This window comes from Quercus lobata, chromosome 3 (assembly GCF_001633185.2).
Source record: "Quercus lobata isolate SW786 chromosome 3, ValleyOak3.0 Primary Assembly, whole genome shotgun sequence".
NCBI lineage: Eukaryota > Viridiplantae > Streptophyta > Magnoliopsida > Fagales > Fagaceae > Quercus > Quercus lobata.
In genome coordinates, this window is record NC_044906.1 from 50,162,667 (window position 1) to 50,176,107 (window position 13,441).

At 38.3% G+C, this 13,441-nt stretch overlaps 1 protein-coding gene across 1 annotated transcript; it reads right to left on the bottom strand.

The window, feature by feature from the left end:
- Positions 1-2,250: 2,250 nt before the first annotated feature.
- On the bottom strand, positions 2,251-4,348 carry LOC115982753. The gene has a single exon (XM_031105459.1). The coding sequence runs from the start codon at positions 4,262-4,264 to the stop codon at positions 2,348-2,350; it is 1,917 nt and encodes a 638-aa protein (XP_030961319.1). The 5' UTR covers positions 4,265-4,348; the 3' UTR covers positions 2,251-2,347.
- Between the last annotated feature and the right edge of the window lie 9,093 nt (positions 4,349-13,441).

Consider the following 13,441-nt stretch of genomic DNA (forward strand, 5'->3'; position numbering starts at 1 on the left):
CCTATTTGAGTTCCGAAAATTTCTTCCTAGAGCAAAGCCGAATACTTACCATGTCTACTTCATGCATTGTTTATATATAAATGTATTTTAACTACTAAACTAAGTGAGGAAAATGAAAAAGGAAAAAATAAAATAAAAATTAAGTTCCATGATTCCATCTACCAATACTAACAAAAAATAAGCGACTACGTCAAACATTCTTTTTTATGTTCTTCAATTTGTTAACATATATTCTTAATTTTTTTTTTTTCCCCCAATTCCCTCAGATAGTTCGTGCTTAAAACGAAAACCATAGTTACCTCCAAAATGGCTGCTAGTCCAAGCAATGTATATATGTTTTGTTTGAATTATACCTGCCCATTTTTTCAATTACTAAATTGCTGAAAAATAATTGCATTTTTAAAAATTACATGAAAATTCTGGTGGAGTGTGAACGTTATTTCAAACCTAGACAGGAAAGCCAGAAAATTGTATGAGAAGATGATAGAACCACAATTAGAAAATATTTTGACAATATAAAGATTTATGAGACAAAGTCTCTCTTGGGAGACTTTTAAGCTACCAATATTGTAGCAACATGCGTTAACAAACATAAAGTTTCAAAAATCCAATTTGAAGAATTTGGCTTAATGGGGTTAAAGTGTGTTGGGAAATTTAGACCCCAGTTGAAAGAATTAACAAGTTTTAAACTCAAGTTGTTAATTATATTTATTATGAATAAAACTTGTTAAAACAAACAAATATCAATATTATGTCAAAATCGTGCTGCAGAATAAAATAAATAAGACAAGATATGATGACTCAGGAAAACCAATGAAACAAACTAGTTTCACAATCAAAAACCTAGGGGCAAACCTTCCTGAAAAGCAATCCGTTATAGTAAAGAGAAGTTTTAGAGAAGTTTCACAACAGAAACCTCTTCAATATATGAACGCCACCCTTTTTGCACGGATCTCAGTACGTGACTAACTAATGATGCACGGCTCCCTGTACGTGACTAACACACCAACTTGAAGAAGATATTGGCTGCAAAGTTCTTCACTTCATTAACAATAAAGATCAAGAAACACTTGGTTACAAAACCCTAAGGCGCAAAGACGCAGTAGCTTCTTTCAGAGAGAATGCATCGGTCACCTTTTGCATATGTTCTCCTTGTATTCTCTTATGTGACGGCCTCCATCCATAATGTCTAGGGTTGTGAGAAAAGAAATCCAACACATACATGTCAACATGGGTCGAAAATCAGATCTGGAAATCTAAATTTTGTAATTCTTGATCGATCAAGGAGGTGTCGAGTAGGTGTCGAGGGGATAGAAATTTGCTCGATCGATCGACCTAGCTATCGAGAGGTGTTGAGATTGCGATAAGAAGCAACTGAAGAGCTCGACAGATAAGCCAGGTGTCGAGCAGTTATCGAACTTTAAAATTCAGCACTTTTTCACTAGATTCTTGGACAGACTTGCATGGCTTTAACACTTGAACTTGAAACAAGGTTTCTTGAAGTATTAAATACATCTTAGATTTACTCAAATATAAATAAAGTGCGTTTTGTCAAAGGATTAGCCAGTTACATAAAATAGTGACATATGTTCCTAACAAGTGAATTACATATGTACTAACAAAATGTTGGTCCAATACTGAAATATTCTAGAAGGTAAATTTTTAATACATGTTTTCTTAAAGAATACAATCATATGAAACTTGAAAGCAAGTTCAAAGAATAGGTGTAGCACATAAAAGCTAGTCATTTGTTTTAAGTCGGAGAAACAAAATCCATCCTGGTTCAATTAAAAAAGCATAAGAAAAATGAGGCGTTGGCTGCCTCTTAAGTTTTAATGCTTGTAAAGTGCAAACACCAAAATTTGGGATTTGAACCCTGGACGCCCTTGGTAAAATTTTCTATCTTAATTCGTTGCAACAAGTTGAAATATGCAGACATAGAGAACAGTCGAAAGAAGAATTATGTTTTTGACCTTTTTTCCCTTCATCAGATTGCTAGATTTCTTCCAAAATCTGTCAAAAAGATTAAATGTTTTTATATATCCAAACTTTAGTCTTGTAATTTATGATCAATCCGAAATTATTAGGAACGATTCAAGATTGCTAAGGAGATATATAGGATCCGATTTTAACAAGTCTCCATTAAGTATGATCCCAGATAAGCAAAACATAAATGAAAAACAAAAAAAATGCAAAACTATTAAACATTAAAAAGAAAAACAGACTACATTACGAAATGAAAAACCAAAATCCATCAACAAAAATGCCTAAACGTAATGGGAAATTTTAAACATAATATGTTCTCTATTTTTTCTCATAAACTACGGAGTAGAAAATATGAAGATCATCAATCCAGCACAACAAGTTTCTGATACTCTTCTCCAGAGATAGCAGCTTCCATGATAAGCTCTGGGTTCATAGCCCCATCATTATCCAAAAACAACTTCATCAAATTCTTTGAATACCCACTCACCAATGCTACCCCATTCTGCGTCCCTGGTACTGGTGTGGCACTCGAATCCCTCAAGTTCCAAAACACAATCTCCGGTATCGCAGACCCGTACCCTTTCTTCCTAAACTTCCTCTGTATAGCTTCATAATCAGTCTCCCAATTATTCCGCGAAGCTTTATCGAACTCCATGTCACTAAACACAAACAACCTCTTTACCATCTGATCCTCTTTCAACTTCCCATTCACAGCCACTTCCAAAATAAGGTCAAACACCTTCTGAAAATCTGTGTTCATTCCCCACTCCATTCTCCTCACGAAACTCGTCTTCGATACAAGATCATTGCCTGGAACCAAATAAAGCTTAGGGTTTTTACTAAACGTAATAAGCTTCCCTTTCCATGGCTCTTCACTAAGTTCCGAAACCAACACTCCCAATGCAACAGAAACTTCCATAGGCACACCTTCCATACTTCCAGAGACATCACAAATGGCAAGGCAATTCTTCAACTTACCCTTCTTTAACAAATCATCCACCATTCTCTTCCATTGTAGCTCTGCCACTTGCCCACCATCGTTGTCATTCAAAGACTTTATGATCTCATGTGGAAGTAATGCCCCGGCTGCGATTGTTGATTTCCCAGCCTTCACATCTTCCAAATATTTCTCAAATCGATCTTTATCATACTTCAAGAACTTCTCTCTATAAAACTTCATCGCCAATGAAGCCACCCTATTGTACTTTATTCCATCCCACCTATTTGCACCAATATAAACCTCAGGCAACTCCAAAATCTTCCTTAAAGGCACTAACACTTGCTTTCTCAACCTATCTCGAACTCTATACGCATAATGAGCCTCTTCCACACCTTGGTATTCGATATAAGACTCGCGAGGAAAAATCCTCCTTGCAATGCTTTCGCAAAGCAAAGTCGACCTATCAAATGAAGAATCAAGCGAAGGACACCACTTCGCTGCTAAACTAATCTTCGTAAACTCTTCAGCCTTTAAGAATGCCATGTCAGCCTTCAAACACTCAGCAAAAAACTCCGAAACGCGGTCATATAAGAACTTAAAATCCGAGTCATTCTTGTATTTTTTAAGAACTTTCTTGGCCATATCTGCATATTTGGAATGCCTCGCTTCACTTGCTTTTTCCTTTTCAATCCAAGCCCTCTCCATCTCATTCAAGATCCTAATCTCTTTCACCACACGGGCTCTCTTTCTTTTATTCGAATGTTTTTTACTACTTCCAGGCCTCAAACGCATTCCTTTACTTAAACTTCTACTACTCCTTTTCCCAGTTTTTCTGTGTTTCCACTCTTCTCTTTGATTCTTTCTCACATCAGAACCTTCCAAAAGCCTATACAAAATCTCAGGCAAGTCTTTCATGTAACCAAAATCGGAAAGAGACCCAATATTACATGCCAATGTCTTAGGGTGGTCTTTGTGTAGCCAAAACGCCGCCGTGTAAAACCCTTCTTTATCAGACTTTCCTGTACCACGTATTCCTCGGAGATTATAGATGAGTTTGAGTGTGGTCAAGGGGTTGTGGGTCCAAGCCAATTTGAGCCTTTGAATCAAAGATTCTGCTGGGGTATCAGGTACAACATGGAAGAAGAAATCAAGGCATGGGTTACCGCTTGAGAGAAAAGTTGCAGAGTTGTTCTCTGTGTAGCCTTTTTTGGGTTTATAGTTAACGGTGTTGTTGAAGTTCTTAACCATGAGGTCCATGAAAGGATCGCTGGCTATGGGTTTAGGTTGGGGTTGGTTTCGGGTTTTGTTGTAGAGTCCGGGGGGACCAAGAAGAGTCATGTCTGTGATCTGAGTGAGGATTGTGAAGTTTCTGAATCTTGGTTTGGATTCAAGAAGGGAGCCAATTCACGTAAAAATTAGAGGGCTTTGATCTGTTTCTAATGAAACGGCAGTGAGGGTTTCAGTTCTATTTTTATAGGGGCTTATTTAGGGCACCATAGCTACAAATCTAACCGCCATGAGATAATTGGGCACCACGCTTCCCCAATAGCTAAAAGAAATTATAATTAATTAAAAATAAAAACAATCTAACGTACTTAAAATTTTTTTTTTCTAGTTTTTTATTTTATTTTTGCTCGTGATTTGTAAACCGACTTATATACAAACTCTAATTATATTTAAATATTAATTAATTAAATAATATTTATTTAAAATCGATTTTTTGTGTGTGTTATTTTTCTTTAATACTAGTAACAAATTTATCAAGATCCTTTTTGTGATTCAATTTGTATTTCAATTTTTTCTTTTTTTTTTTTAATTTTTATTTTATAGCTTTTTATAATCCATGTGGATATTTTTTTACTGGACATTTATAATTAAAAAAATATATATGACTAAATGAAACACGATTCATAAAAGGAAAATTATAATTTAATTATCTTGGTTTATCAAAAGCAAAATTGCAACTTTACTAATGAACATATCTAAAAAGTTTATTTATCACATAACTCAATAAATTAATATTTTTATATATAAAAAATTAATATTGATATCAAAGTAAATTCTAAATTCTAAATTCATATTTTCATTATATTAGTTTTTATACATATATTTAGATTTGATTAAAATATTTATTATTAAAAAAAGGAAGAATACCTTATGAAAACATATATAAAAAATACAAAAATAAACTACTTAAAATAAAAGAACCGGGTCTATATTAACATAAAAACAAATCCTAGGTTAATGTAAAAAAGAAGGAAAAAGAAGAAAAAAGAAAAGAAAAGAAGGGAAAAGTGATATAACAAACAAAAAAAGTGTGTGTGTGTATATATATATATATATATATATATATATATTTATGAGAGAGTTTCAACCTATGACTATAAGGTTCACTCTTGATGATGTTCTTTATCATTAGATCAAGACATCAATTAGTTTTGGGTGTAGGCGGGGATTGAACTCCAATCTTTTATTCAATCATTAGAGGCTTTATCAGTTGAGCCACACATTTTCTAAACCATTAGATTTAACTTTTAAGTAGATCTACTTAATTATCTTTTTTTTCTCGCCCTAGCCGCTCTCTGAGTTGCCCTAGCCGCTCTTTGAGTTGTTAGATCGTAGAACCTCGTTATCTTCCTCGGAATGATAACTTCTCCCCTCTGTTAACCACCCATAACAGTAGGGTCCTTCTTGACCTCCGTTTTCTCCTACGTGTGGCCTAACTCTTTCTGTACTCTTTCACTCTAGCGTTACCCCATGGATGATATTCTCTACGACTGGAAAAAACTCTCACTGACAGAGGAAGAAGATACAAAACTTAGTCTGTCTAAATCAAAAAATATATGCAGCAAGGAGTTTGTTTTGGCTGCAAAATTTCTCACTAAGAGAGCCCTTAATGTGGAAGCAGTAGTGCGTACTTTTAAGCCCTTATGGAGAGCCAAAAAGGAGTTCAAGGTGCGCGAAGCAGGAGATCATATCCTCCTTTTTGTTTTTGAACTTGAATCTGATGCAGAACGGGTCCTTGCCAATGAACCTTGGACCTTCGATAAACATGTTGTCCTATTACAGAGATTTGATGGATCTATTCCAGCGAGGTTTTTGAGATTCACAAATCTGAAAATTTGGGTGCAAATACACGGTTTGCCGATGCGTATGCTTGATCCAGAGATTGCAATTGAATTAGGCGAGACTCTCGGACAGGTAACTCCATGTGAGAACTCTAACGAACTAGTGGGGGGTGATTTCTTACGTGTTCACGTGGAGATAGATGTTTCAAAGCCTCTGTGTTGAGGTCGACGGATAGCATTGGAAGATAATGAGGAGGTATGGGCTTCTTTCAAATATGAAAAACTTCCTAACTTTTGCTATTGGTGTGGTTTGATCTCACATGATGGGAAAGACTGTGAAATCTGGTTAGCAAAAAAGAATTCTAAAAAAGCAGAGCCTCATGAATATGGATCGTGGCTGCGAGCTCTGCCATACAATCCCGGAAAAACTCCCTTCATTGTGGTTCCTGGTATGGGTGACGGCTTGGGGGGAGTTCAAAGTCATGCTGAACGGATGAAGAAGGCCAAGACAGCTGAGATGGTGGCCAAATCCACCAAGGAAAGTGCTGCCCGGTCTGTTTCTGACGAGAAGAATGACGCTGAACAGAGGATGGAGACAAATATGGAGTCACGTAATTTAGGGGAGCAGATCACGCAGACTGGCCGAGAGTTTTGCAACCAATTTTCTGAGGTATTAATTTCAAATTCCAATTTAACTTCATTCCATGCTAATACTGCTGACTTTGAGACGTAGATACAGGACATTGACTCTGAAATTAGCAAGTTTGATAAATGTGAAACACATGTGGACAAAACTTCAGTTGGTGCTTCACAGGCCCCACCAACTAGGGAGAAGTATCTAACTCCTTCCATGAAAACTCAAGTGTCTCTAGAGCAACATCATCAAGTAAAAGAAAATTCCCCACCATCCAATCAAGGGAGTAAAACTTTGCGCACATGGAAGAGATTGGCTAGGGAAAATCCTATGGAGACTGATTCACCATTGAGCCCTACGGCTAAAAAAAGAAACAGAGAACAAGAAGTAGAATATTTTCCCGAGTTACCTACCAAAAAATCACAAATTTCAAAGGGAGAAAGTCAGAAAAATCCAATGGCGGAGGCTGCTCAGCAGTCCCGCCAAGCGCAATGAGTCTCATAGTTTGGAACTGTCGCGGGCTTGGGAACCTGCGTACAGGAAAGGAGCTCAAAGTAGTGGTTCGGGCAAAAGATCCCTCCGTTGTGTTTTTAGCCGAAACATGGGCGGATGAAGCTAGGCTAAAAGAAGTTCAAAGAAACATCAAGTTTGACAATATGTTCTATGTGGAAAGAAACCCTAGAGGTGGTGGGGGTTTGGCTCTATATTGGAAAAATTCCATTGATGTTAGTGTGGATTCTTTCTCCAAATACCACATTGATTCTATAATTAATAAAGGTAGTGATGAAGTTTGGAGATTTATAGGCTTCTATGGAGAACTGGTAACACATAAGAGAGTTGAAGCATGGAATAAACTGAGGTCGCTCAACACCAGACATCATCTTCCTTGGCTTTGTGCCGGGGATTTCAATGAAATCACAAGAAGCTCAGAGAAATTGGGAGGAAATAATAGAAGTTAGGCTCAGATGCAACTTTTTCGGGATGTTGTAGATGAATGCGGATTTCTTGATCTTGGCTATGTGGGAGACCAATTTACTTGGAGGAAACATTTTGCGGATGGACATTCACTGTGGGAAAGATTAGATCGGGGGTTAGCTAACCACGAGTGGTTCATGAAATTTACAGGCACAAAAATCCACCATTTGCACTCAGATTCTTCCGATCATTCCCTACCGTGGATCTCACTAGATGGTTTAGACATTCCACCTTTTGCTAAACCATTTAGGTTCAAAGAAATGTGGCTCTCTGACTGTGGGTGTTCAGATATTGTAGAGGCAGTTTGGTTGTCAAGGGGAGAGGAGGAAAACCATGACCATGTTATGCATAAAATAGAAAGATGTGGTAGAGAACTCCACAAATGGGAGCGAGATTGCTTTGGGAATGTCAAATTGATACTGAGTTGGAAGAGAAAGGACCTAAAGGAGGCCGAAACAATAGCCTTGAGAACTGGGAATAATATGCATGTCTGTGTGTTGCAAAAGGAGATAGCTGAGTTGATTGATAAAGAAAATAGACTGTGGTTCCAAAGAGCAAAGGTCACGTGGGCTAAATTTGGGGACAGAAACTCTAAATTTTTTCACAGCCATGCGTCTCAGAGGAAGAAGAAAAATTTGATTAGAAAGTTGAAAGATCCAAATGGCCGAGTGATGGACACCAATGAAGATATAGCTGATTGCCTGGTGCACTACTACCAAGATCTTCTTCAATCACACAACCAGCAATTCTGCTCTGTAGCTATGAATTCCATCCAAAAAGTAATTACTGAGGACATGAATTCTATGCTCTCATCCGAATTCACTCTCTTGGAGGTAAAGCAGGCCATCAATCAAATGGCCCCACTTAAGGCTCCCGGACCGGATGGTATGCCTCCTCTCTTTTATCAGCATTATTGGAACTTAATTGGTCATGATATCTCTAATTCTGTGTTACATTACCTTAATTCTGCTACTTTACCTGATCACCTTAATCACACTTTTATTACTCTTATTCCCAAAAAGAAAAACCCTGAATTTGCCTCTGAATTTAGATCGATCAGTTTGTGCAATGTATTGTATAAAATTTTCTCTAAAGTGCTAGCAAATAGACTTAAGAAAATTTTGCCAAATATTATAACTGAAAATCAGAGTGCATTCATCAAAAGTCGTCTTATTTCTGACAATATTCTTGTAGCTTTTGAATCTTTACATAGTATGCAGAAGCACACAGGAAAGGAAGGGTATATGGCCATCAAGCTTGACATGAGCAAAGCATATGACAGAGTGGAGTGGGATTATCTGTCTTCAGTTATGGTTAAGATGGGTTTCAATGAACATTGGATCCGTCTTATGATGCTGTGTGTTAAAACTGTGACATATTCCATATTGGTTAATGGGGAACCTAAAGGCATGATCATTCCAACAAGGGGCATTAGACAAGGAGACCCACTCTCACCTTTCCCTTTCCTGCTTTGCACCGAAGGATTAAATGGGTTGATTAACCAAGCCGCTCATCAGGGTCACATCAAAGGCTATTCTCTCTGTAGAAATAGTCCTTGGTTAACTCACCTTTTGTTTGCAGATGATAGCTTGTTATTTTGCAGGGCCACCATAGAGGAGTGCCAAAGAGTTCTGGACATATTGGAAGTTTATGGGAGATGTTCTGGCCAGCAGATTAACCGAAGCAAGACGACAATCTTCTTCAGTAAATCTACGAGGGATGACATCAGAAATCAGATAAAGTTGGCATTGGGGGTTCCAGAAATTGTTCAGTATGAGAGATACTTGGGATTACCATCATTGGTGGGCAGAAACAAAAAAGCAAGCTTCAACTATATAAAGGAGCGTGTCTGGAAAAAATTACAAGGATGGAAGGAGAAACTCCTCTCACAGGCTGGAAGGGAAATCTTAATCAAAGCAGCTGCCCAAGCTATCCCTACCTACACTATGAGTTGCTTCAAACTTCCTTTGGGTCTTTGCTCAGAAATTGAGAGCTTGATACGAAGATTTTGGTGGGGCCAGAAAGGTGATAGGAGGAAAATTCACTGGGTGAAATGAGAAACTCTTTGCCTCCCAAAAAAGGAAGGAGGTATGGGCTTCAAGGATCTAGCTAATTTCAACGATGCCCTCTTGGCTAAGCAAGCTTGGAGATTACTTCATAATAAGGACTCCCTCTTCTATAAAGTCTTTAAAATGAAGTTTTTTCCAAATTGTAGCATTTGGGAGGCACAAGAATCTAATACCGGTTCACATGCTTGGAATAGCATCTTAAAGGGCAGAGATGTGCTTCTTAAGGGTGCACGATGGAGGATTGGTTGTGGAAAGGCAGTTAGCATATGGAACGATGCATGGTTACCATCTGTGGAGCATCCAAGAGTCCTATCTGATATCACTCCAGGCTTTGAAGAGGGGAGGGTCTCTGACCTCATCAACCCACTCACAAGAACATGGGACTCACACTTAGTCCATGGACTACTGTCACCAGAAGAAGCTGCTCTAGTCCTTAGCATTCCTTTAAGTCGTACTCCGGTGGAGGATAAGATCATTTGGCCCTTCACCTCCTCAGGTAAGTATACTGTAAACTCGGGTTCTAAATTTCTAACTAAACTCAATTCTGTGCAGGTTCCTACAACCAACCAGCAGCGGCAAAGTGGTCTTTGGAAGTAGATTTGGGGCCTTAATGTTCCTAATAAGGTGCGGCATTTCATGTGGAGAGTATGCAAGGAAGCTGTACCAGCAAAACACAATCTAATGAGGAGAAAGATCTTAATGGAAGACAAATGCGAGCACTGTGGTGTGGAGTTTGAGACAGCACTTCATGCTGTTTGGGAATGTGCTATGCTTGATGTAATATGGGAGGCCGTTCCAGGTTTTGAAAGTCGACGACAACATGCAATCTCAAGCACCAAAGACCTGATTAGCGTGTTTCATGAGAAAAGGAAAATCGTGGAACTAATGACCATGGTCATGTGGACAATTTGGCATCGACGCAACCAGCTACGTGTCAGCTCAATTGATTTTCCACGATCACAGGTCATCCAACAAGCTACTCAGGCGTTGTCTACTTTCCAACACAGCCAATAGTCCCTCAGTCAACCTTCAGTAACGCATCGAACCCAGCCTCGCACACTGTGGTGCCCGCCTTCACCGAACTGCTTTAAACTGAATTTTGATGGAGCCTCTTTTTCGGAGCTGGGTAAGGCTGGACTGGGTGTGGTCGTGCATGATAGTCAAGGAAGTATGATCGCCTCACTGTCTGAACAAGCTCCTCTGCCATTCTCATCGGATATCGTGGAAGCCATGGCAGCAGCAAGGGCGTTGGTCTTTGCACAAGAACTGGGGATAACTGAATTTGTTCTGGAAGGAGATTCTGAGGTAGTGGTCAACTCTCTACGTAGCAACGAAATCTCCTTTTCTTCTTTTGGCCACTTGTTGGAGTCAGCAAAATCTTTACTCGGCCCAATGACTGGTATTAGCTTCTCCCATGTACGTAGATGTGGTAATAGAATAGCCCACAACCTAGCTAGACATGTAAGAAATGTCAGAGGTTTGTCGGTGTGGGTGGAGGATGTCCCACCACACTTAGTTGATGTACTTTTTGTCAATCCTGGCTGATTTTTATGATATTTAGTTAGATGTACTTTTTGTCAATCCTGGCTGATTTTTATGATATTAGTAGTCTTCTTTCTCAAAAAAAAAAAAAAAAAAAACTTTTAAGTAGATCTAACAGTATAAAAAAAAGACTAATTGATGTCGATATTCTGATTAGCACCTCATTATTATTTTTTATTTATGACATTCCATACCAGTCTCTTCTACCAAAAACGTGTTATGCGTTCTCTCTCTTTTCTCCTTCTACTCAACTCTCAACCAAATCAGAATCTTTCTCCTCCACCGCTCTTCCATCTCCACTGCCACAGGATTTCACCTCCACGGCCATAGGGTGGGTTACCAGTAACGAAAAAAGCCGTAGCTGCCAACACTGACGATATTAGAGGTTTGTTGTTCCTTTCTTGATAGTGTGAATTTTTTTTTTCCTTTCTTACCGTTGGCTTTTCATTCTTTGTATCTATTGTGTATTAGCACTTTACATGGTAAAGCAAGCTTTTGAAGAAGGCTTGTAAATTAGTTTATTTCTTGGCCATTGGATATTATATATCCTATAAGTTTGCGGTATATAATTAGACTATGGATTGCTCATATGCATGCTTTACCTATTGGATTCGAATCTGGTTTGATGGTTTCAAATCATAGTTACTTGTGTGTTATTTATTGTTGCACAATGGGTAAGGTTGAAATTTTAATTCTTTTTTTTTTTCCACTATTTTTTTTTGTGTCTTCTTCTTTGCTCTTTGTTATTATTGCACAATTGTTTTGCTCAAAGGGACTATTGCTTGATTGACCTTTTACGGAATAGTACTTGGCTCGTTTACAATTAGTCACAGATATTGGCTACTAAATCTATTGTGTATCAGATTCTATGTGAAGACATTTTTTCTTTCTTTCTTATTGTTGCAGACCATGGATTTCTGGCTTTTCTTACTTTTGAATTATTCAAAGAGCTTTAGATATGAAATTGTGAAAGACTTAAAATAAAAACTTTATTTTGCAGGGAAATGCTAGAAGGCTCCTGTGGTGCCCCAACCCTACTAACGTAAATAGTTATGGAAGTGGATTTGGGCTCCAAATCTATTTGTTGGTGGGATTTCCTCACAGTCCTACAAATTTAGCCTCAAACAGAGCCTAAACAGCCCAACTACAAGTACCCTCGTGATTTCTAGCCCCAAAACCCTCTATTTCTCAGACTTAATCCCTTACTATCTCTCGTATATCTACTTTAATTCTTTCGTCCTCCCTATTTGTGTCTATTCTTCCCCTTTCTTCTTACTTCTTTCTTGCTTTTTTTTTTCTTCTTTTGTTTTTTTTAAGTAAGCCCTTCACCAACCTCACTTATTTGCCCTCACTCCACTTATATAATCTCTTCTTAGTGAGGTTCCAATCATTATTGTTTCACCAAGTTCCATGCAATCCCACTTTCACTCAGAATCCGAAGGAATCATCACGTCTTCTGAGGATTCTCTTAAAACTTGTTCTAGACGCTAAATAGTGCTCTGCAAAGACTTCCCAAAAGCGCTTCTAGTGCTTGGTGACGATCTGAACTTCTCTACTTCCTTGTTAATTTTGTACAGTCTTGACGGTTAGTAGTGGGCTGAGATGTGACCGAACACTTAATGAGTTCACCGAACATTGCTCTCCAGATCCTAATACACTTATTGTTGGGCCGGGCCCACCCAGGCTAGTTTCGGCTTGTGTATTTGGGTTTAAGCTTGGTGGGTCGGTACCGATCACCTGGCCCAAGTCCTGTGGTGATGGGCTCGGCCTAACAATAAGTGTATTAGGATTTGGAGAGCAATGTTTGGTGAAATTGTTAAGTGTTCGATCACATCTTGGCCCACTACTAACCATCAAGACAGTACGAAATTAACAAGGAAGTAGAGAATTTTGGATCATCACTGAGCGCTAGAAGTGCTTTTGGGAAGTCTTTGCCGAGCACTATTTGGTGTCTGGAACAAGTTTAAAGAGAATCATCAAAAGACGTGATGATTCCTTGGGATTCTAAGTGAAAGTGGGATTGCATGGAACTTGGCGAAACAGTAATGATTGAAACCCCACTAAGAAGAGATTATATAAGTGGAGTGAGGGCAGAGAAGCAGGGTTGTGAAGGGCTTGCTAAAAATAAAAAATAAACAAAAGAAGAAAAAAAGTAAGAAAGAAGTAAGAAGAAAGGGGAAGAGTAGACACAAAGAGGGAGGACAAAAGAACTGAGGGAGATATACGA